The following is a 25,998-nucleotide window of genomic DNA, read 5'->3' on the forward strand; positions in this document are numbered from 1 at the left end:
CTACTTCAAAGGCTGAAATCGGTATAAGTACTGGACCTCTGACACCATATGCTCAGAACACTTCCGAAAATTAGGATATTCTATCAGAAAGAAGCTGTTGTGCTGCCAGAAGGGACTGCTACCTTGCTTCTTGCTTTGCTGTGTTGGCCTGCTGCCTGCTGCTTTTTGCCTGGGAGTATGAGGACTGGACTTGACTCTCTACATCCTGCATTTCTAAAGATTCTCCAAGGGCTTGTTGGGCTTGCTTCCTGTTTCTGAAGTCTCAGGGATATCAAAGACTGCGCCTGCATCTTGCAACCAGCACCTGGGCTCCTCTGCTGTGAGTCATGCTCTACTAACTGGTGCCAAATTCAGTCCTTGGAAGGGAGTGTTTTGTGCTGCAACCAAGATACCAACACAATCAACACCAAAGCATTGTTTTGAACCGGCGCATTCCCTGCGATATCGATGCATCGCCGCTGCCTGTATCAAAGTTGTGGACATTGTTTGCTGACTGTGCAATGAAATGACCTTGACTTAATGCATCCCGACTATGCCGATGCAGTGCCTTCAAATGACTGCTGCTGCATGAGTCTAAAACACCCAATTGCTGACGTCTGCGATGCGCCGTCCCCAAAACATTCCCAGCCCTGTGTGGCTTTGCGCCAATGCATCGTCTACAGTCCAGAGGTTCGACACTTCAGTACAGACAAACAATGCACTTGACAATAACACATCAAAGACGTTGCTCAACTTTGGAAACGATTCATCGCCATCAACAGTGATCCATCCTCTCTGCTTTTTCAATGCATTATCCCGAGCATGGATGCATCCAAGGTACTTTCAGTGGGTCTGCATGATTCAAGTATCCTGCCCACACTCCATCACCGTCCAACTGAACACAACCAGATATCCCCAGTTGGAGCTATTGATTTCTAAGCACGGCCTTTTGATTTTTTCCTCCAAAATTCATATCTTGACTTGTCTCTGTTGGATTTCTGTCAATTTGGACTTTTTTAGTCAGATAAATATTGCCTATTTTTCTAAACTGGTGTGAAGTTCTTTCGTGGTGTTTTCACTGTGTTACTGTGTGTGTGTGTGTGCACAAATACATTAAACATTGCCTCTTTCGACTACACAGGTAAACTTTCGACTACCAAGTTTGTGCTTCGTCCGGGACTGTGAGGATTGTCGCGTCTCCTGTATAGCCGCACAGATCGAAGTGCTTGATGAAGGGCGGGTTTGTCCCTTGTTTTTCTTCATGCACTTTACCGAACTGCAGACCACACAGGTCTGATGATTTGTACTACGGATGACAAATTGGATATTCTTTAATTGTCTTTGTCCACGTATTCCTCCTATTGGATGGACCATTACAGGAGTTCTAATTCTACTCCTGCAACTAATATTGGATAAACCTAGGACCTATACCTTTGGATGACAAACATATTCTCAAACTTTTTCTGCCCTGAAGAAGTCCACCTCCACGTGGATGATAGATATTGGATGGTTTTCCTTGGCACATATTTATGAAGCAACAATAAAGAGAAGATTTCCCAATAACCGCTTTGCAGTTTGTAGATATACCTTGCACTAACGGATATATTGCAAAAGTGGTCCACCACTGTTTTATATATTTATCTATTTTTCCTAATCACATTTGGCACCCTTTGGGCAGAAGGTGTCTACAGAGAGTGCATACATTTCCAAAATAAATGTTTTTGTTGATAAATTCTATTTGGGGAGATAACAGTGAGGGTGCAGCATCTAGTTTGGTACACTGCCCATTTTTTCTTCTTAAGTTTTACTGTGTACTACACTTACCATGTCTAGGATTCTGGTTCCGGCTTGGACGTGGTGCATACCCCTGCCAACGAGAACCCCAATTTCTAAACATATTACTAAATTAAAATTAAAATGATTCGATTAAATCAGAAAAGTTAGGTAGCTGATAAGAATTGGTTTGCTATCCAGCAGGAAGCAAAAAATTACAAGCAATTTTGGAGCCTTACTGCATCTCACAGTGGATCTAAAAAAACTCTTTACCAACTATTCCTGTCACTCTGTTACAATGCATTGACTATTTATCCACGTTGTACTCAGGGAAATCATCTTCAGAACCTTATGGACAGCTATTAAATATCCAAACAAATCATACTGAAGTTATAATGCCCCCTAAAACTAAACAAATAGTCTCGTATAGAAAAGGCGCACGATCCTTGGCAGCAATAGGTTCAGATAAAATAATATATGATGATAATGATAATAAAGCTCACTACATGCATCTAAGAAATAAGGCCATGAGGCACACAGTTGTCGTAAACCAGTTATATAAATCTTCGGGAAGGAAACATTAAAAAATATGTATTCAAAATATATAGTGCAAAAATCCCTCCAACCTTCATATATGCTGTGAAATACAAACTTATAAAGCAATGGTATTTTTTGAATCACTATGAAGTAAATATTCTTCGTAAATTGGCTTCAATTAGGCAAGCAGTTCCTGTGCAGACTTCGATCTTATAAGTACATATGCTATTGCGATGGCAAACATAGTGTGCTCGGCCTATAGTCTGTCACGCAACAGAAGGCACACTCACAGATATTTTGAGACAGGAAAGTCTTGTAACACAAAAGAAAATAATACTTTTAAAGGAAATTTAAAACTGGTATTCAATAAACTGGAATGTAAGGTAGAATATTTATTCATTTGGACCCCTGCAGAAATTAGCCTTTAAAAAATAATCTATCCCAAAATTAATCCACTTAAGTGACATTAATCACTGTATGAATTAAAAAGTAAATAAATCACTGTCGGTTTTTCTAGATGATACACATCCACAAAACTATTTATCCTTCAATTTAGATCATGGTGTTAGGCGGGTTATACTGGTACTCAGGTTAGGGGTGCTACCACAAAATGCCTATAATTATTATTCCAGAATTTGTAGGGGACACAGCTACCCCGAAGGGTTTCCTGGCGCCGGGCGAGGGTAGGGAACCGTGGGTACATTTCTACAGGCTTGTGTGATCGGTGTCAGGGAGGGTTTCAAGATTTAAGACATGCACTCGATATTTGCCCCATCATTTCATTAGCACGTTGTCGATATCTAACGCCTTCATATTTTAAATTTAGCTTCACAAGTACAGATGAAATGTCTGATTTTATAATGCCACCACCAAATGAATACGTGTTATAATGTATTTAAATTGTTAAATATTTTTTGCACTGTTTTAAATATTTTAAGTAAGTGTTCTATTGGACTTTTAATACGATTATGGGAATACTATTTTGCATTGCTGATGCTTGGAAGGGACTTAATCAATAAATTTTGGCTTGGCTTATGGAGTTTACACATAGGGTAACACAAAGGCAACTATCTGGGTATATTTAAGTGTAGTTTCTCGGCAGGAAACAAGTACATCATCCATAGGATATTTTAGGTGGGCCTCTGGCAGTTTTCTGCAACGCTGGCAATTGGTGCACAATCTGAAATTCAGAGATAGGTGTTTGACCATCCGGGTCCCCATATACCCACAACCACATTCGGAGAGTACCAGGGATTAGCTCAGAATCAATGTGATGGGAGGTGTGCAGTAGGGTACTGTGCAGGATCCAGGTAGAGAAGCAGCGCAGGGTCTCAGGGAGTAACAAAGGGTCCAGGAGGGAGCGGCATATGGCCGAGGGGAAACAGCGAAGAGTGGGCACAGCATCATCGAAGTGTACAGCAGGGTCTGGGGAGAGGACTGATCCCACTTATTGGGCAGCAGCATTGCAATCCCACTTCCCTCAAAGCACATATGCAGCTTGTCTGCAGGAGTGCATGCTTCTCTCCCTCATAGACAAGTTAAAGCTTAGAGAGCTGAAGCACACGCCTTCCTGCCTCATAGAACGGGCACAGAGTGGGCCACGCCAGCAGTGTTCGCCTCTTTCCTTCATCCACTGAAGAGGCACAGCATGGCATCAATAGTGAATGTCAATGTCTCCCACCTCACAGAGCCTGTTCACCCAAGGGCACACACTTTGCAGCACAGGGAGGTGTTAAGGCCTGGGCAGGGAGCCTGTGCTACGGAGTAGGCGCAGTGTTGCTGGAACAATTTTCAGAGTGGGGGTGCCGCCATCAATATTACATCACTGAAATCATAGGGATTCTGAAAAATCCAAAAGTTGTGTAAAGAAGAAGTGTGGCAAATGAACAACTCCCATTTAGCAGGAGGGTGGTAGCGTGTGGCATGTAGCCAGTGGGGCATTTGGAACACACCGTCTCACCAATTTCCATGTTAAAAGAATAAGTATACATTTGTCAAAAGATTCAGCAAATGTGACAAGATAGAAAAAACTATTTAAAGGCCCCTTTAATGCTCTTTAACCTTCTGAACTTTAGCTGAATATTTTGGGGGTGCTGAATAACCCTGCACCCCTACTTTCAATGACCATGAGTGAGTGTCACAAGAGGGGATAACATTCTCACAAGGGTGTCTATACTCACGAGTACTCATCCCATTCACAAGGCTCTAGGGACACCGAGTGGAGGGGAGGCAGTAGGTCCAGGAACGAGAGGGGCAGCAAGGGCCCTATTACACTTTGCAGAGGGGGTGCTAAGGTCCAAGAAGAATCAATATTCAGGAGGGCGGAGTTAAAAAGGCCTCTCAGAAGGTCACAAGCCTGTGACATCAGGGCAACACTACTCACCAGCAGTGATCACATATACATATGTCATAGCATGGAGGCGACCGTGATTGAGTGAAGGGACTGGAGAATGAGCAATGGTACCTGACAGAAGGGGGAGAACCCTGAAATCAGACCTGCAACACTATTCAGCAGCAGCATGGGGCGGAACTAGCCTTCAGGCCAAAGGTGCAAAGGGGGCTCCTTCACGCTGAAATGCTCTTTGGTGGTGGCACCACGCAGAGACTGCTGAGGGCTGGAGTCTAGACTCCGCATGGGAAAGAGCAGTCCAGCGAGTTGGGCTGGACATGGGGAAGAGAAGAGGTAGCACAGAAGGTGAGCCGCAAAGGGCGGGATCTCGGGGATAGAGGATAACTCGAGTAAGAGGGAAGGGAGAGTTGTGTTTGGATGGCTGTATTTGAAGTAAGCATCTCTCACAGCAATCATTACAGCCAAAGAAAATCTCTGAGGGAGGGAGGGAGGTGCATCATGTCCCACTTAACACTTCAACTTTCATAAGTAAGAGACCCTCCCCACACTCAAGAGTGATAATTAATATCATGTAAAACCTCTTCACTACATACACCATGCATATATATGTATCAACTTTCAAATGCAACCCTCAACTAATTTATGTATTGTCCATTTTTTTGCATTTTCATGTTGAATTTAAATGTTTACATTTTCTTTTCTCCCTTTTTACTTTTACAACCATGGGGCATATTTACGAGGCGGCGATAGAAAATTATCGCCGCTTTTGCGGTCGTTTTCGGCTGAAAAGCGGCGATAATTTTATCACCTAATTAGCAAGGTCACGCTAACGCGTGAAACCTTGCATTACTGCACGAATTCCTAACGCCCAGCTCTGCATCTCTAATGAGATGCAAAGTGGGCGTTCCTAATCTGACATGACAGGAGAAATGTTGCTTAGCGACATTTCTCCTATCATCAAGCCCCACGCTAAGAAGCATAGCGGCAAGGGAAGTAGCGATAACCCCTGTTATCGCTACTTTCCTTACGCCTGCTTCAGGACTGACTTAGCCATGATATCCTACGGAAGGTGGATATCATGGCTAAGTTTGTGGGGCTCTATCAAAAAGCTAACGCCACATTTCGTGAGATTATCGCTGGGTTTCCAGCGATAATCTCACGTTAGGCAGTTAGCGGTAGGGTTTTTATCGCTTTTGAGAAAAATCCACGCTAGCCGGCGATAATTATCCTAGCGCTAAGTGCGCTTAGCGATGATTATCGCCGGTTGCTGCTGATGTGCCCCCATGTTCTTTCTTAACAAGTGTTTTTTTATCTCGGCCAATTGTTTTTTCTCTACTTTTCTTTCTTCTGGCGTTATCCACATCAATCTTTCTCATCTCTTCCTACCTTGTTTCTCTTGCCTCCTTAATATTTTTGTCTCTCCCTTTTTCATATCTGTACCTTTATTTGGTCTCCTCTCACCTTCTAATGCTGACAACTTTCATTTGCGCCTACCTCTTACTACCTCCTCTTCTTTCTCTCTCTTACGCTTCTTCCTCTCTTTTCCTGTCAAATGCAGCACAATGAAACCTGGATGCTGTGTAACTGCACAATGGCTCGATGCCTTGAAAACAACACAGTTGTGATCGAAGAACTCAAGTGTGAGCCTCCACCAATGATTGAGTGCGCCAGTGGTCGTCCTCCTGTGGAGGTGCCTGATGCTGACCTGTGCTGCTGGCATTGGGAATGTGACTGTAAGTGCTCTTTGCCATCTCGGCTTTATCGAGCTTTTTGTGCACATCTGACCTTATTGCTTGAGACATCTTAGCTACCTGTTAACCACGCAATATTCCATTGGCTCGAGTAATTCCTAAAGCAGAAGTCTGGCTGTAGGAAGTGGAACTGGGGTTGGCCGTGCAGCAGGTAACTGATTTTAGCTCATTCTCCTGGTCCGAGGTTTATCACTCTAGACAATATGCATCTTGGAGGCTCACATATTAAAATTAGGAAGTGGATGACACTGCGTAATTTTATTCATGTGAAATTTCACAAAATTCCATAAAGGTGTGAAATTATACGATAAAGGTGAAATATGGTTTGCCAGCATCCTGCATGACTTTTTGCACATTTGCGCGGGAAATAAAGAGGTTAAAAAAAAAGTCTTGCGAGATACCGGTCTGTTACATCAAAAAATGTCTCGGTGAGACATTTTCCTGGTGAACAAATCTCTAGTACACAAAAGGTGCACAAAATTGCTTAATGCGGAATTTAACATGACACGAAATTTGGGAATTTTACAACTTTCATTAGCGTAATTAAACTTTCTCCCAGGCCTAGTTAAAATCTTAAAATATAGTAAGCCATATAAAACCACAATAGAAAGACTCCTGTTTACATTTTACAAGACTGAGTCGGTATGCACACCGTGCACTGTGATTTGTCTGCCTTCCACGTTGGTGTTGGGTGGAATGATGTCACACACAGCTCAGAACTGCACACTTATTAGTTGAAGTGCATGTCTGTGTCAAGCCTGTCAAATGCCAGTCTAATAGTGTGATATCTTTATACCATCATATAGCAGTGGGGGGCTGCAGTAGGCGTTCTAGGACCCTTCTCTGTTTGTAACACCATGCTTCTTCGGTTTCCCTTATCCATGGCTTTCTGCATAACAACGCTTCTCAGTTTTGGCCACCTTTAATTCTGTGTCCACTTGCTGTGACTGTTGCTCTTACGAGGAAACCATGCTTTTCTAGTTGTAGGACCTTTTGCCTTTTGTACTTTAATGTCTCTTCGTTTTCTATAGCCCTTGGTTCTCTGCGCTGCTTATACAACATCGTGCCAGTACCAATCTTTGACCCTTCAATTAGCCATACTAAAACGCTTTTATTATTGTTGAACTCTTTTATTATTACTACTTCCACAATAATCTGTATCCCTCCGCAGGCCTCTGCACAGGCTGGGGTGATCCTCATTATAAGACCTTTGATGGAACCTACTACAGTTACCAAGGCAACTGCACCTACGTCCTAGTGGAAGAGATTCAGGAGAAAATAGACAATTTTGGGATTTACATTGATAACTACCACTGTGATGCCCGCGACAAGGTCTCCTGCGCACGCACCATCATCGTGAGACATGAATCGCAGGAAGTGCAGATAAAATCAGTCAGCCTCGCCCCTATCAAAGTGCAGGTAAGAATGTTTCCCCGACATGGATGGGCATGTAGAAAGATATTCATGCAATTTCAGTCCTGCTCACGCATAAACTACTCAAACTCTTTTTTATTACGTGTATGGTTTTAACTGCAGCAGTCATAAAGTTTTTGCTAGTTTTTAACTTTAAATTTCAGCTCTCTCATGTGACATAACCTATACCATTTTATTCTGTATGTGATTGTCTATCTCTGATAATGTAGCATCTTTTATTTATTTGGGAGTCCTCTTTTTGTCTTTTATTTCATTGGATTTATTGCAGCGTTTACATAGTGTCTAATTTCCCTCCGGAGACCACAAAGCATTCCGGTGTTATTTCTGGCACCCTTTTGGAGCGCAAGTTCAGCAGGATGTTGGTTAAGGTTTGGTCTATATCATGGCTACTCGCAAACATTTTCTCAAGGGCCACAAACTTTGGTCTGTGATGTGACGAGGGCCGCATCGCTGCCGGCAGGGAGACGATTTGGGGGGGGGGAGGGGTGCAGTAAGGTGGGTATAGGGTAAGCAAAGCATATACATCTACTGGCTGAATTGCACAATGTGATACCAGAAAGCCTGAGATTAATCCCAGCTTCCCCGCTGTACCAAATTGTGTGAAATGAAATACACTTTTTGAGTTTTGAAGAGATGTTTTCATAGTTTTACTCTTTTGCTGCAAGATAGCTTTGAAAATGAAGGTGTTCCTAAAGTTAAGTGGTGCAGGACAGCCTAGTTCCTATTTTTAACCTTTAAATACAGGTTTTCCTGTATATTTAACGTCTTTTTGATGTTAGTGCTGAGTTCAGTAAACAGCAGCCGAGTGCAGCTGTTGCCCAGGGGGCCGCATATAAATGTTAGGAGGACCGCTTGCGGCCCCCGGGTCGAACTTTGAGCATCACTGGTCTATATTGAAGGGGTGAAGTGAGGTGTGCGAACATTGAATACACTTATGGGGCAAGTGGAGGAGCCATTTATTGTTGTAGCAGAAGCTCACACTATTCATCCCAACATGCAGATGGTTAGGATGTAAAAGATACAACAGAGGGCGGGAACCAAGTCATTAGAGCCATATTTATGTTGTAATGGCCACCTCTGCAATGGCGATGATACAATTTAGTTAATCACACTGGAGAACTGATGAACTACTTTAGTGATGACGAGAATGGCCATCAAAGTGAGTAGATGAGGGAGGGAAGATAGCAGACGTCTTTGCAATATACTGTAACTTATGTTACTTAAAGAGTTCAATGTGCCTGCTGCAGAAATCTACACACTTCTACAAAGACGTTCCACTATGCACACTGGGTCATGAGGACTGGAACAACGTGTGAACAGACAGAACACTGTAGGAATTTTAAGTCAATTTTGGTGCAAACTCAAGCTAGAGAAATGACCAGGCACAAACAGGTTGCCTGAAAATGTCCTTAAGTAAATGAATGAAGAGATTTGCCGGTGCATGCTAGAATTGCTGCTTGAAAGACGAAAGTAAGGTCAGCTGTCACCGGAGTTGAGAAATAACCCTAATGATAATGAAACCTAAAATGAGGAACCACTGGATACATGTGTATGTTATCACCTATCGCATATATAAGTGCGGGGACCCATATATAATCTACAATATAAGAACGGAGCTAGTACACCATGAACAAGGAGGATTTAGTCTGAACAAATCTACCAGAAAAATGTCCACAATCTGTACAATAATCTGGTGATGGAGGTCAGAGATGTGAGGGCTTTGAGTATTTTCTACTAAACCATAACTTGGCCCTTAATGCTTTGCGGTTTTGGAATGGAAATTCATATTTCGATTTTAGAGAAAATTAGAAAATTCCAGGAATTTCTTACATGGATGAAGACAATATATCTCACCCCCCTGGCAGAGGTATAAATTTACACGAGAACACGCAATCATTCAAAGAATTATGAGAGTAATTTAATCTGAGAACCCATTAGTAGTATTGACAAGCACCTTCAACTCTAGAAGGCTCCAAAGACTTTGCTTTTTCCATCACAACCAACACAAAGGTATTTATGTGCACCAAACACAATGGTCTGTATGTATCTGTGTTCCATTCACGCTTTCTGTAATACTTCTAACATGAGTGTTGTGATTGTGTCATATTTGGAGCATGTGTTTGAACTTCATGAAACTCAATCAGCATCTTTGCCCTCTAATCAGTCTACATTAAACTGCCTTCCAACCACACATCTCCAGAAGTGTACTGAGGGACCAAAGAGAATCGGAGCTCTTCATGGACCCGTCGCGGGTGTGAAGTGAAAATGGACCTGTAATCATGTACTGAGATACGCTGTGACATCATATTAACAACATTTCAGTCTGCTCACCAAGGGAAACGGACATTGCACTCACAACGTCATAAACATGAAATTTAACTGCACCTCCCGAGACAAACTAGGACCACTAAGGAAAAGTGAAAGGTGGGAGTCGAGAAACCAGAAAACCTAAATAAAGGGGTCTATATGTGCTAAATAAATGGGAAATCAATGTAAAATATACATTGGTGCTCAAAGTAAACCCCGCAGGGCAAGTGACAGTGGATTGGAATCGTTTAAGAGGTGATGGAGTGAGTCACATGATCTGCTTAAAATGTGGAGAAGATGGGAATGATTTTCTAGGCATTGCATGAGAATCATGCACATTTTCTCTTCTGAAATTAGGGGTGTAACCTGTACCGTCATGTAGGTCAAACCTAAGGCATTATTGCAGGTAATACGTGAACTCAATTTCACACGGTACACTTAGGTCCTCATCTCTCGTGCTCCATGAATGTGGAAATAGAATTAAATGCAAACAGAAGTAATACTACACCACCGAAGAAACTGGACTGGTTGAAAGTGATATCCGTATATTTGAAAGATAAAAATATAAAGAATGGGAATCTCGGCTAATACATGGTGAAATATGGGGTCAACAGAAATAATATTTTAATATCTGAGGGAGAGAACCCAAGTATTGGCAACTAAAAAAAATACAAGGGACGAACTTTTGTGGGAAGAAGGTCAACACTCGATAAGGGGGATTACAAATCATACATGTACACAATGAGCACGTCAACTCCCATTCAACTGCTCTTACATTGAGGCCAAAGAAGCAGGTGTTGCAGGAGAGTGGTATGTCTTCTCATGGTCACATGCTGTGCGGCTTAATGTGGTACAATTCTTGAAATGACGCTCTTTCCAGAGTGTAAAGCATTGTTTTATGAACAAGGAATATCGCTGACAGAATATCGTCTGACATAAATATTGTGTTCTAAATATCGCACCACATTGGAGTTTATTGAAAGAAAATCTGCATCCAATGGAGAAATATTTTGTAAAGGATATTTAGGAAATTGTATTCATATATTTTAGCATTTCACCATGCAGGATTCGAAACATATAATCAAACACTGGGATTTAGATTTAGATTCATTTGTGTAGAATCCCATCGCTGTAACCAAGTAGCGCGACTATGCTCTCAGTGAGCTCCACTTTGTAACTCACCATCTACAGTTACCACTAACACCACCTGTACTACTAGCACCACTAATTATTATTATTATTGTTATTCATATTATTTTGGGGGTTGTTTTTATACTTGCTGTTCTGGTTGTTGTTATGAATATTATCGTCGATATTGTTAAGCTTGCTGTTGTTCCTATTGTTTTTAGTACTATTGCCAGTGTGGTGCCGTTATGCATGCTGTCGATATTAATAATATTGTTAATGTTGCCATTAGGCTTGTTGTTTTGGTTGTTGTTGTTAATATTATTGTTGATGTTGTCCTTATGTCTGCTGTTGTGGTTACAAATATTATTGTTGTTATGCTTGCTATTGTGGTTGTTGTTATTAGCCCCTTCCCTGCTCATGACGGAACCGTTCCGTCATGAGCCACGGTTGGCGTGTGCTCATGACGGAACGGTTCCGTCATGACACTCCCGTTGGCGGCCGCTCCGCCTGCGCGGCACTGTTCCCCCGCCTGTGCGGGGCGACAACGCAAATGGGCGGAGTCATGACGGAACCGTTCCGTCATGAGCACAGCTCAACTGTGGCTCATGACGGAGCGGCTCCGTCATGAGCACAGGCCCGCCGCGCTGCCCCCCTGCCCCCCCCCCAGCGCTGCAGCGGAATGTCCGCAGCAGCGAAGGGGTTAACATTATTGTTGTGGTTGTTATTAATATTATTGGTTTTGTTATGCATGCTGTTGTTGGCGTCATGGTTGTCGTTGTTGTTACAGTCGCAGCCGGCATGTCTTGCGGGTGGGGGTAATGTGGGGGGTCGCACGGGGAGGGGGGTTTAATTCAACAACAAACGAAATAGACTTACCACTCCGCTGGCTAGGTCCCGCATCTTCTCTGCTCCTGCTCCAGGAATCATGCAGCTAGGCTCCCTCCAGACCCTCCCCTAAGCCAATCACAATGCAGCCAGGTCCTTACGGGGAGGCCATTTTCTCCATGTAAGCTGCATGGAGAAGGGCAGAGTGCGCATGACTGGTTGGGCGGCCCCAGTGGGCCTTCCAGACAGTCATTGTGCCCTCAGGAGTGGGCACCCAACTCCCCCCTACCCTGCCTGCTCGCAGAGCAGCACCCCCCCACTCGCTCACCTGCAACTAAACCATTAAATGGCAATAACTAAAAGTTATTGCCATTTTATGTTTCTGCTTCTTGCATTGCGAGAAAGCAGGGCAGCGACGCTCCTCTGTCCTAGTGGAGAAGCCACCCCTGTGTTGTTATCAGTCTTTCTAATTAGAGTTTTATCCTGGCATTTTTTATACATTAGGGTACTTACTTGCATTCACTCACCTATGTTTAAAATTGTGAGCTGTCAAACACAGATTGTTCGAAATGTTGTCACTGTGAAACTACAATAACAAAGATCCTGCCTATACAATCTTGCTTCCCGATTACTACAAGTGCTAGTCCACCAAATGCAATTTCTTCTAACTAATCAACTGTCCCCTTCTTTTTAGGTCCTTGTGGACAAGACTATTGTGTCCTTGCCATTCAAGAAGTATGGTGTGAAAATCTACCAGTCAGGCATCAACTATGTGGTGGAGATTCCTGAGCTGGAGGCCAACATCACCTTCAATGGCTTGGCCTTCAGCATCAAACTACCCTACAGACTCTTTGGAAACAACACCCAGGGACAGTGCGGTAAGACGACTTAACTTCTTTGGCTTTCGCACCTGTTGTTAACACTCTATTAGAACGCTTGTGCCCCTCTTGGAAAGCACGCCAGCAGATATCTTGTTTCTGTCTGAGGATATCTGTAAAAGTGACTCCTTTACCCATTCCTGTCAGTGGTAAAAAACCAGAGGAAATATGTTATTGATCTACACTTATTCTCAGTGTACAAGAGGTTACAATAGTATGAGGCTGACCCCTTACAACTATTGACAATCTATTACTGTTTCTCTGCCAATAAGATTTGACCAATTCATCAGTCCCCTTTGACTCATGTCCAACAACATCGTCAACTCTTTCACAGTTTCTTCGAGCTCTTCAAATCCATAGACTTAGCTCCATGACCACCGCCTTTGAAGCTCCATGGTGTCCTTCATAATCACCCACAGAGCTCCATTGTGGGTGCCACAGCGAGTGGCATACTTGCATGGTGCCAACCATAGTGAATGGTGAATCTCTGCAACATTACCACAGCTAGCTTTAGAGCTCGATGATGCCATGTACAAACCCTTGCGATCATCCTGTACATCAAGGCTACAGAGAGAAGTCCTTGATGGCCACCTTTCCTGATATTCACTCTTGGCCCCATAGATATCCTCAGTGGCGAAACTGATGTACATTTGCAGATACCTGTCTATGCCTAGCAGTTCAACTTTGGCAGAGAACAGGGTGCTGCTTCTAGCACTGAGGTGCATTGGCAGAGTTGTATGTAATTTCCTTGTACCACAAAAGCAGGGGTTACTACAGTCGGGACTGCGGTGCATTAGGAGAGCTGTGTGTAGGTGCATTGACCACGCTTTGAAACATCATGGGGGTTCAATTTCATACTGAGGTGCATTGGCAGAGTTGTATTTATGATCCAACTACTAGAACAATGCAGGCTGCTGCAGTCAAGACTAAAGGTGCATTGGCAGAACAGCATATAGGATCAGTGGGGGGGCTACAGTTACACCTGAGGTGCATTGCAAGAGCTATATGTAATCTTACTGATCCATGTTAGAGGTCAGAACACACGCAATGAGGACTGTTCATCAGTCTTCCCTGCCCAGAGTCAAAATAAGCCAGTAAATCGTCTCTGAGGAGATCAACAAAAAGGTGAATTACCTACAACCTTGATTCCGCATTCCTTCATTTGATACCCTCACAATGACATTGTATGGCCTTTCAATCACATTTCTTCTCACTGTATTGCAGGAACTTGCACCAATAATCAGCTTGATGAATGCAGGACACGCAGCGGTGAAATAATATCTAATTGTGAGATCATGGCAGACTCCTGGATTGTTCATGACTCCAACAAGCCGCACTGCCGTACCCAACCACCAATCACACCGCCTCCTTTGCTCAAGACTACCACCTCTCCTTGCAAGTACTCGCCGCTTTGTGACATCATCAATGGAAGGTAAATGTGCGATTTAAAAGGGGTTGCCACTTATCACTCATGCAATGAGAAGTAAAACACTTATAGTGGGCCCTTCAAGTATCCATGCTGACCCTTGATTGTAAACTATTCACTGTTGGAGAACAGAGCTATCCCTCAAGTTGCACTGCCCAGACAGTCTCAGGCTGTATCCTGTCAATTTAAGAACAGGGACACACAGCTCTTTTAAAATGGAACACTAAGGAGGAGCACAGTATCCCACTGGTTTCTCACATCTCATACTGACACCACAGCAGCACAGATTTACTGTTGATCACTATGGTCACCCATAGACACCAAAGGCAACGGAGACATACTTTCGTTGGCAGCCATCTCAAAATAACGGCGCCAATAACAGACTTCCCCCACCACCACCACCCTATGACTCAGCTTCACTATTGTTGAATCCACAGAGGGTTGAAAGTACCACGTTAACCGCAGCAGAGCTTCCTCCCAGGTTCCATGTATACATGAAATGGTGCCAGACACAAGTAAAGTTCTTCAACACAAGCAAATGAGAAATAAGTTTAAGAAGTAAGACAAAGACCCCTGGCCAATTACTGTATCTCACTTCCATGCACCATTTGACCGTCGCCTCCACATTCAACTCGTATCATAATGCTCTTCAGGTGTGATGTTCTCAAGTTAATTAAACTTATAGCTCAACTCAAGAGCTTGATTTATTAAAGAATGAGTGCCGATGCCCAAAGCTCAAGGGACATTTTAAGGATTTTGAGGGCCTTGGGCCAAACGTATTTTGGATGCCCTTGCTCGGAAGAGCTTTGAAATTATGATCCAGTTTCGTCTCTTTCGTGGCCAGGTCACTGACACAGCACAGGCACTCTAGACCAAATTCTAAATGTGTTTACATCGAATATTCAGGGACAGTGGTATGTGTTTTCAATATTGTAAAACAGCAGCAGCTCACCAATATGACTGCCAATCTCTTTGGCACCCTCCCATTTCTCATATGTGAGGTCCTGTTTTTAATGGATGTTGCGTGAAACATAAACACAACATTTCTCTGCAAACTGTCTGTTATAGACACTCACACATTACCAACATTAAAAATAAATTAAAGGAGAACGATATTTAAAACAATCTATTTAAGAATTATTCAAGTTCATTAGGGCAAGACTCTGCAGGAAAGAGCTGGCTCTATCATGGGTGCCCCTGAAAGGTCCGGACCCTGGACCAGAGTCCACTGTGCCCATGCCTTAAAACGTCTTTGCCAAGCTCTGCTCCGAAGATTGTGGTCGGCACTATTACATGTCAGCTTACCCAGTACCAAGGCTCTGTAGTCCTAAATCCACCTCCTGCCTTTATAATCCACTACTAGAGATTCCCTACCTGTTTATCTCACTTTTTCAGGCTTCTGTTTTCTACCTCTGAGACTGTTTTTTTCCCTTTTTCTCTTACTCCTTCTTTCCCCTTTATTTGTTTTCCCTCTCTTGCTCTTGGGAAAATATCAGATGAGGAAAAGTAAGTGTTGGCTCCCAAAAATGAGTGCTATTGGGTCCCATCAGCACTGCCTGCCTCAAATGTTTAGACTCTTGGAAATGCCATGTGTAACCTGCTCACTTTGTGCTCTAGGACGTTCCAGAAGTGTCATGGTGCTGTTCCTCCAAGAGATTTCTTCCAGGCCTGTGTCTTTGACAGCTGCCACGTCCCTAACTCTAACATCGAGTGCTCCAGCTTGCAGAACTACGCCTATCTCTGCGCTGACCAGGGCATTTGTGTCGACTGGAGGAGCCAGGTGCTGCAGAGCTGTCGTAAGTGATTTAGTCATCTCAGGTGGAACATGGGAGTTATACAATGCAGAAAAAAGGGCCATGGTGGGTTAGATCCCAGGCTACCATAAAAAGTATGGATTATAGAGAAGCTGTAAGATTGTCAGGAAAACTGGTACCCCAGAAAGGTCAGTCTGGAAGAGTTTCTGCAGTGGTGGCTGCTGTAGCTTTTACGTGGTTGGGTAGTGCAGGGGAAAAGAATTTAAAAAATAATGTTTACCTGCATTCTGCCGCGTCGGTGCTCTTCTGGCCTCTGCCCTCGACCTCGACTCCCGGCATGCCACAGGGTCCCCTGCAAAAATCCAGATGCTGCTCTCATGCTGGTATTGCCCAGCACGAGAGCCACCCATGATTGGTGTAAGCACCGTAGTGAGGCACTTACTAAGGCCCTACGACCTTCTGCTTGTTCTCAACCTGGCTGTAAAGCACAACTTGAGTGGAGAGACCTAAGAGCGCATGATGGTCTGGCCGACCTTAGACGGCCTGCCAAACCATCATGCGCACTAGAAGCAGTGCCACCACTACTCCTCCTTCCTGCAGCTGTGTCGACGTGTGGGAATTAACGGCCCTGCCCTCGGCTCAGCTGCAGGAAGTAAGCGACATTTTTCACTGCTCAAAAGCAGTGGGGTGATGCTTCTTAGCAGAGGAGCCGCCGCTGGATTTCTGTAGTTGTTCACATACTGGGCATGAGTAACATGTGACTGCTTGTGCCGTCAGATATCCAGTTCCTTCATTGGCAAAGCCACCAGTCCCCAGCTATTGACACAGGCCATGCTGCAGTGAAAAAGAGATTTTGAAATGGCTTTGCCATCCTAGTTAGGGGGTGATAGTTTCCTAACTCAGCTTTGTGGTTTACAGAAAATACAAACATTTGGAATGTGAAAGTAAGAAATAAATTGTGGAAGTTAGTAAATGGAGGAAAACACAGGAAGATATCTTTGTGATGTGACAAGAGAGAGAGAGAGTCAGTGGGGACAAGAGACAAAGCAATACATTCATTTGATGGGAAGAGAGAGGAGGAAAGTACAGTGGAAGGAGAGACAGTGTGATGGGCAAAGGAGAGATGGGGACTGAGAGAAGAGAGACACGCTTGAGTCCAGCAGATACAAGAATGACTGCATGAATTGTACATCAGCCAAATCTCAATCCACTTTTAACAATGTTTATCACTTAAGAAAGGAATGTTCATGGTTGTGTCTGGGTCAAATCAACGAAGGGCAGTGGGAAGTAGCTATCATGAAATAATGGTGCCGGTAGGAGATGGTGAAGATCTACGTAATTGTGATATCATTCATATCCCTTTGTCTTTTTTCTTGGCTAGCAATAACCTGTCCAGCTCACAAAGTCTACAAGCCCTGTGGCCCAGCTGTGGAGGAGACCTGCCAAGACAGGTAAAAGGACCAGGGAGGGCTGCCAGTGCATGTATACTCGTTTAGCTACAGGCCTGTGTGCACAGCTACTCTGCATATCATCAAAGACAGTTCTTATCCACACAGTGTCGAGATCCTTAGTAGGAAGTGGTCAGAAATCTCACACTCTCCATGTACGAAAGGGTGATGACTTTTATAATATTAAATGAGAGTCCTGATTCCTGGATAGTATGCAGTGGAAAGGCTCCCGAGTGCTGATGGTATTCAATGGGAATGGTCGGTGAGAATGACCCATGGTGCTAATGGCAATCAGTTTGAATGGTTCTTGGTAATGGGGGTCCAAGTGGGAATAGCCTGTGATGGTAGTGGGTGAAAATGGCACTTAGTAATGAGGTTATTTAGTAGGGCTGGTTCTTGGTAATGTCAGTGCTCACAGAAGATTGCCCATGCTCCTGATGGCACCTGGTAAGAAGAGTCCAAACTAAAAATTGGACTCTGTTGAGATCATCCTTGTTAATGGTACTACTTGTGGGAATGGTTGATGGTGATGCTGGTATTCACACTGGATAGTTGCTGGTAAGGATGTCACTTAGTGGAAATGGTGTATGGTACTAATGGTTACTCAGTGGGAAATGTTCTTGGTTATGATGGTACCCAGAGGAAATGGTGCGTGGTGATGATAATACTCAGTTACAATGGATATTGGCATTGATAGTAGATAGTGTCACTGGTCCTCTGTGGTAATAATACTCAGTGGGAAAGGTCCTTGCTAGTGATGATACTTAATGCAGCCTATAGGAATAGTTCAACGTTATTTGGGACCCATATGTGATGGTAACAATAGCATGTTAGTGGGCATAGTCCCCGGCACTGATGCTACTCAATGGGAATGATCCATGGTGTCTCTGATCTTCAGTGGGAAGCTTTCAAATTGAATGATCCTTGGAGATGATTTTATTCAGAGGCACACATTCTAGTGACTAATAGCACACAATGTGTTGGAAAGTCATCCTGTGCCCTGAGCACTCCCAATTTTTCTGACTGTTAATGGTGGTGACTGACCCTGACTGTCCCTGGGCTCTGCCTACCCAGGCCCAGGGCCAGTGCAATGCTGAAAAGACACTTAGAATAGAATGAAAACACCTGCATACACTGGGGTGCACTAATGGTTAGGGTACCTCTATGATTGTCATGGCCTCCCCTATACGGCCCTAGTACATAATAGGGCAGGGGGATTGAAACTACCTTTAAGTCCCTAGTATATGAATGGGCATGGCAGTTTAAAGGCCAGCAGCCTTTCTGCACTTGTATGTGTGCACTGCTGAGAGTCTGAGGTCATTTTAAAAGCAGCCCTGTGTTGCATGACTGCTTTTAAAATGCAAATTGTGCACAAACTCGACTTTGGTGTTTGGGGCACTTACAAATTATTACATTACAATGTTTTGTCATATTAGGTACCCCCAGAGTCTCCCCTAGGTGTCCCATGGGTGGGGGGTCAGGTACTTATAAGGAGGATCCTTTTAAAATATTTTTTTAATGCCCTGGGATTAGTGAAATTGCACATTTCCCTCCCGATAGTGTATTAAAGTGCTTCCCAAAATCGGCTTTTGTGCAAGAGAACTGTGAAGTGAGGATCTGCAAGACTTTGAATATTTCGAACCCATAAAGTCTTCCATAGGTGTTCCAAGGACAGGGGGCTCCTGTAGATATAGACAGTGTCACTATAAAATATGTTTTATAAGCCCTGATGTTGGAGAAATTACCCAGGTCATTTTCGCCGTTGAAAATCCCCAGCCACATAGGTTAACATGGCAAGAAGTTATTAACTAATGATGAGGGCCAGTTTTGTTACTGGAGGACGGTTTTGCAGCGGTGCTGCAATATCAGACCCCAGCAACACAAGCAGCAAGCAAGCATTTCCAGCCTTCTGGGGCCAGAATGTGCTTCCCAGGGGCTGGCACGAGAATACTGCCAGGGCTGCTTTGGGTTCTCGGTCCAGCCCTGGGGGTCTGTTTCCCAAACCTAATGTCAGGGATTGAACAGAACATCTGACTCTCGGATGACAGTGACTCAATACTGCATCCAATCTTCTCCCTCTGTTGAGATAGTGCTCCATTGAAGTGCATCTTCTCGCCTTCATGCTGGCAGAAGTGCTTCTAACTTCATGAGAGCCTTTTAGATCCTATTATTTAGCTTCAGCTAGTCACTGTTACCGAGCCTATCTAGCTTCCTAAGCATCCCCTCAGCAGGTTATATACTCACTTAACTAAATGGAGGAAATTAGACAGATGAACAGATGACCTTCAGCTTAAAAGCCGTCTCAATAGCAGTCACTTACCTCAGCGAGCTGTCTCACCCTCTGGAATGAAGGAGGAAATGGGTTCCAACACATTTACAGTGCCTCTTTCTGCCATAGAACATTGCAATGTTGGGAGCTCCAGTGAAAACAATGGAAAGGTAGTGGGCTATTAACCCTATCACAGGCCTGCTGCTGTCAACATTTTAATTCTCTCATCCAATCCTCTGGCTCTCCCTCTCCCCTGTCTCATCTTTAGATACACAAAGTTATGCAGTGAAGAGAGGGAGATACATTGTTATCTTTCTTCTCTTCTTCTTTTTCCAGCTTACATTTTCAATTACTGCATCTCTGTTCATTGGGATGTTTTGACATCACTGTTCCAGAATGTTTGTTTCTGTTCTGTAGAATGTTACGCGTTGACCGCAACTGCTCGTTCAGCAGTAACTGCGCTGCATGCATGTAGAAAGGTTAAACTTCGGTTTCACCGTGAACTGAGTACGTGCTAATAAAATATAGGCTTTTGACGAGGAAAAACAGAGGGGGATATTCACAAGGAAGTGGCGGAGAGAGGTGCTAGTCTTCTTGGCTTAACGCCTCTCTCCGCCACTTCGGAAAAGCAAGGCTGCACCATATTCACAAACACATGGTGCGGCCTTGCCTTTCCCCCGCGATGGCTCTGAGTTTCACAACTTAGCGCCAACGCAGGCAACCTTGCACCAGAGTGCAAGGGTGTCTGCAAGCAGGGAGGTTTGTTTATGTACAGGAAGGTGTCCCTTCCTGCAGATAAACAAACCTAAAATGCCAGTTTGTAACTTTCATGTGTGCTGCTTCATGCAGCACACATGTAAGTTACAAAACAGCATTTTTTTAACCTCTTCAATGCCCGTGACGAGCTGGTCTCGTCATGGGCCGCGGTTGCGCTGTGCCCATGACGAGACGAGCTCGTCACAAACCCCGCCCGCTAATGAAACGTCCGGCACAGGGCGGGTAAAGGGGCGGGCACTGAAGGGGTTAAAAAGGTTTGTTTATGTACAGGAAGGGACACCTTCCTGTACATGAACAAACCATGGCATTTTGCATTTTTCATGTGTGCTGCCTTTGTGTGCTGCACAAGGCAGCACACATGGGAAATGCAAAAACGAAGAGAAATAAAGCAATTTACCTGGTATCACCAGCTTAAGACCAGGGTTTTCCTGGTCTTGAGTTTGGCGTAGGCTCCTATTTACACTGCCCTTGTGAATAGGGGTCAGCATAAATATCAATGGGTGTTGCGGTGGAACGCCCACCACAACACCCACTGCACGCCCCTTTCACTCTAAACACAGCGTGAAAGGGGGCCTACTCACAAGGCAGCATTAAGCCACGTTAAGTGGCTTAATGCTGCCTTGTGAATAAGGCGAGGCCCCTATCGCCACCACAACGTCACTGACACACTGTGGCAGAGCCAATGGACTGTGAAGGGCTGCGTACAAGGCACCCTCTCTGCTTTCACAGCTCTCACTGTGCCTTTATATCAGGTAGTGCCGGGCACACACAAGCACACACTAACTGAACAATGTACAGCACAGTGGGGACTGTGGAAACAGAGACACGGAAACTGAGAGCTGGATGGGGCGGGTAGGGAGTACTAGGGGATGGGGGGGGAGGGGGGAGAGCCGTTGGTGTTTTGAAGGAGAAAAGGACAATATTCTAATAGACGTGTAGCATGCAAAAAACGGCTGTCCCAGCCATCAAAATTCTGCTCCAATTGTATTGGCCCTTGCCTTCAGCTCAGACCAGTAACGCTGGAGAGGGCCTTTAATGGATGGAATTTCTCGCTGCAGACAATTTTCAGCAGGAGTTACCATGGTTTGATTCAATATATAGTAAGGGGCTTCTTATTTAGCTTACACTATATATGTGTTTGACATGTTACAAATTGGGCAAAATGAGTAGGTTCAGATAACTGCAGGATTCCAAAAGTTGGTGTGGCCTCTCCACAGGGTTAGTCTTTCCGCTTCTTTGCAGATAGCGCTGCACTTCCTTTAAAGTGTTTTGTGGGATGCACCACTCCATGTATGGCATAGTTTGTATAGTGACTTATTACCTGGTCTTGGCTTTTATAAGTTGCCTCAGCCATGTATCATGTATTCACAATGAAACGTAAAGTTCATGGCAGTAAATTCAATTCCATCATTTTCACTGGAGTTTTTGAGCAGCTGAATCCTTAAATGAGAGTACAGAGTCAATCAGTGGGTTTCGAAGTCCCATCGTATTTTCTTTAGGTCAATCAACTCAATATCACCAACAATCAATACTCTTTAAGTAGATATTGTTATGTCTTGCATTTATATCCCTGTAGCTTTTTCGACCATTGGTCACTAGAGGACGCTCTGCCTCTTCAAACGTCTATATAAGTTAATTGTAGAAAGTTTTAAATCGAAAAGTAAGGACAACACACATTTCTCTACCTGGGAGCATAATTCTTCACATGTGTTTTATGAGAGTGCTGCTTTGTGAGTTATGTGACGTCCAAGTCGTGACGATTAAAAAAAACGAATACATGAAGGGCAACACGGTCAAACACTGTATATAATTCCAGAAAGTCTCAGTTGGTCCTTCCCAAACCGCGTAGATGTTTGTGAACTGCTACCGTCTCTGACCCAGCACGAGGTAATATTTACATTTTCTTATAGCGAGGATGGCACAGAAAAAACACCGACCAGTCGGATTATGCTGGAAGGCTGCTTCTGTCCGAGTGGCACCAAGCTCCATGGACCCGGCGTCGACGTCTGCGTGGAGGAGTGCGGTAGGTCTCCAAGGAGTCCTGGAGTGCATGCCACCACTGTTCGTGTAGACATTTCTAGTACATACTACGGTTTTACAGACGTAATCATGGTGTCATGCGGTGGTACGTCTGTAAAACACTGAATCCGACCCATGTTAAGAGTTAGTCGGTTAGAGTGACAATGCAATCTATTTTCCGAAGTGGGTATTAACTTTACAGACGCAAAATACCTTTATATACTGAAAAACCCGATCGTCGGATTCCTGGTTGTATTTCTGCTCAGGCAGGCATGCCTGTCCCCATATGTTAGAAGGATCGCGATCTCTGAAGGTATTCTGGGGCATATCAGCAACAGCCGGCGATAATTATCGCTAAGCGCACTTAGAGCTAGGATAATTATCGCCGGCTAGCGTGGATTTTTATCGCTGAGATAGTGTGCTACTAGCAACGCTTATCTCACAAGCGATAAAAATCCTCACGCTAACTGCCTAACGTGAGATTATCGCTGGAAACCCAGCGATAATCTCACCCAATGTGGCGTTAGCTTGTTGATAGGGACTCACAAACTTAGCCATGATATCCACCTTCCGTAGGATATCATGGCTAAGTCAGTCCTGAAGCAGGCGTAAGGAAAGTAGCGATAACAGGGGTTATCGCTACTTTTCCTGCCGCAATGCATCATAGAGTGGGGCTTGATGAAAGCGACATTTCTCTTGTCATGTCAGGTCAGGAGCGCCCACTTTGCATCTCATTAGAGATGCAAAGCTGGGCGTCAGGAATTCCTACGCTAACGCAAGTTTTCACGCGTAAGCGTGAGCTTGCTAACTAGGCGATAAAATTATCGCCGCTTTTCGGCTGAAAACGGCCGCAAATACGGCAATAATTCTATCGCCTCGCCTTGCTGATATGCCCCTCTGTTCCTTCGCCACTACAGCAGGGTACCTCCACTTGCGAAGCTGTGTCTTGGCCTAAACAGGTACACAGACAGTACAGTATTTTGGAGGCACTGGGGTGGTATTGAGAAGCAAAACACCAGGACTGATCCTACATAAAGAGGAACTTGGGCTTCGTTTATGAAAACTGTCGCATCGCTGCATGAAAACAGAGATGCAACAGTTTTCATTCCTCCCTCCTTGCGAGGCGATGGATGTGCCGTATTTAATGAACGGTGCTCCATGTCGCAAGGAGTTACAAATACAACAGTACTTCTGACGTATCTGTAGGCGCAGTAATGGCGCATTGCTGGAGTGTGTCGCAAAAGTGACGCAACTCCAGCAATGTGTCATTACACATGGGCAAGTCCCATGTTAAATGTGCCTGCGTCAGTCTTACGCCTGCTGTGAGGCAGGTGTAAGATTTTTATGTAGTGGCCACTTCTAAGAGGCTTTTTACAGGGGAGCGCCCACCCTGCATACATTAAACCTGACGCAGGTATAATGTAGTGCAGGGCTTTACAAAGTGACACATCTGCTTAGATGCGTCACTTTGTAAATAGGGCGCAACATGGCGCATTTTTTACGCCGCCGGTGCTTCACAAAAAGTGACGTAACAGCGGTGCAAAAGTGTCACAAGGCCTCATAAATAAGGCCCTGAAGCCTTTAGTGTGCATTCTGTGAGGAGAGAGAGAGAGAGAGAGAGAGATCAAAGCGTAACAGGAGAGCATTGGGCTTACTGAGAGGTAATGTAGGCATCAGAGTTGTGACTTGGCTCTGCGAATGGGAGAGTTCTAGGCTATCCATCTGGTGACTCTCCTTACCTTAGGTTGCAGAGCTATCTCTCGGTTACACAGTTCTAACAGAGGTAGCATCAAGCACCAGAGCTTTCAGTTAGCTCCACTGATTATGCACAGTGACGGCCAAGAAAGCAGGGCTGTCCCTCTGGTTGCCCTTACCCAGGTCCAACAGATAGAGCAACCTGGGAGCTCCATTTCACAGATATGAGAGGCAGACGCCTTCAGACGTACATTACATAAAAAAGACCTCACTGTCACAAGGCACAGTTCTTGCAGGCAGAGGTACTGGGCAGCGATATAAGCCCTTGGATTTTACCGGAAATACATGTAAAAGAATTAAGGTGCAAAGTTATACCTTCAGTTGAACAGATCGTACAAGTGCCTTGTATGATGTATACAAATATCCATTGTACCGATGTTCTCTTAGTGATCACTTTTTTACACTATGTTGTCTTTTTTTCCAGGATGTGTTGGGCCAGACAAGGTTCCCAGGAAGGTATGTTTGAGACTTACAGCACTCAATCTTTGACTTTTACTCCAGCCTTCCTTACTACTAGCATTTCCAAGGCCCAAAGGAGCTCAAATTTCTTCTCATATCCTTCTTTATTGCTTTCAAAAGTTCAGGGGCCCCAATGTAGAAAGCGATTTTGTGCTTGCAGACCCTGCAATTGTGTGTGACAGCAAGTGTGGTGTCAAACCATTGATGAATTACCAACCAATGAGGTAGGGTGGTAACTGATTCATGAAAGGGATGCTGTACCTTCGAGGCGTCTTCCCCTTCAGGAATCGGGTCATGTGTCCTCTGGGGAAGAGGAGCAAGTGTGGTCCAGATGACCACCACTGTTCCACCGATGTCTTCCCAAATTGGAACTTTTGGAAACATCACATGTCCCTTTACTTCACAAGGGATTTAAAAAAAAAAATATATATATATATATATATATATATATATATATATATATATATATATATATATATATATATATATATATATATATATATATATATATATACATATATATATATATATATATATATATATATATATATATATATATATATATATATATACATATGTTTCTTGATTGGTAATGCAAATGCAGGCATTGAAATCGGTTGTCTCATGATGCAAATGCAGGCATTGAAATCGGTTGTCTCATGCAGGCAGTGTTTAATTTGTAAGAGAATAAGTAAAAAGGCCCAAAGTTTTGTTCACAAGCCCCCAGCCAGTGTTATTGAATGTCTGCATGCCGAATACCAAGGCTGTGTAGTCTTCATTCCACCTCATGTCTCTTTAATCCACTACCAGACACATCCTGCCAATTCATCTACTCTTATACGTTGTAGCTTTCTACCTTTGTCAGGTTTTTTCTGCCTTTCTCTTATACCTTCGTTTTCCCTTGTGTGATTTTCTCTCTCTTGCTATGAGTCAATGTATGATGAACAAAAATAAACACTGGTCCCCAAAAATGAGTGCCTGAGCGCCACACCTGCAACCACCAGCTCAGATTAAGCACTGCTTGCAGGCCGATGTCCCTGCATCCTCAGCCAATCACAGAAGGTTGGAAATTGCGACCTCTGTTATTTATTCACTTTCTGAGTCTACAATTAACATCACCGGAGTAAAA

At 44.0% G+C, this 25,998-nt stretch overlaps 1 protein-coding gene across 1 annotated transcript in view; it reads left to right on the forward strand.

Annotated features, from left to right (window-relative positions):
* Positions 1–25,998, forward strand: part of MUC2 (mucin 2, oligomeric mucus/gel-forming) — a 165,956-nt gene that overhangs the window by 129,178 nt on the left and 10,780 nt on the right. The window contains exons 42-49 of the mRNA XM_085644898.1: positions 6,198–6,372; positions 7,562–7,809; positions 12,779–12,962; positions 14,187–14,394; positions 16,006–16,184; positions 17,524–17,593; positions 22,547–22,659; positions 24,835–24,866. Coding sequence (XP_085501024.1) covers positions 6,198–6,372; positions 7,562–7,809; positions 12,779–12,962; positions 14,187–14,394; positions 16,006–16,184; positions 17,524–17,593; positions 22,547–22,659; positions 24,835–24,866 — 1,209 coding nt within the window. The remainder of the gene's footprint in view (positions 1–6,197; positions 6,373–7,561; positions 7,810–12,778; positions 12,963–14,186; positions 14,395–16,005; positions 16,185–17,523; positions 17,594–22,546; positions 22,660–24,834; positions 24,867–25,998) is intronic.

The sequence above is a fragment of the Triturus cristatus genome, chromosome 3_1, assembly GCF_964204655.1.
Source record: "Triturus cristatus chromosome 3_1, aTriCri1.1, whole genome shotgun sequence".
Taxonomy (NCBI): domain Eukaryota; kingdom Metazoa; phylum Chordata; class Amphibia; order Caudata; family Salamandridae; genus Triturus; species Triturus cristatus.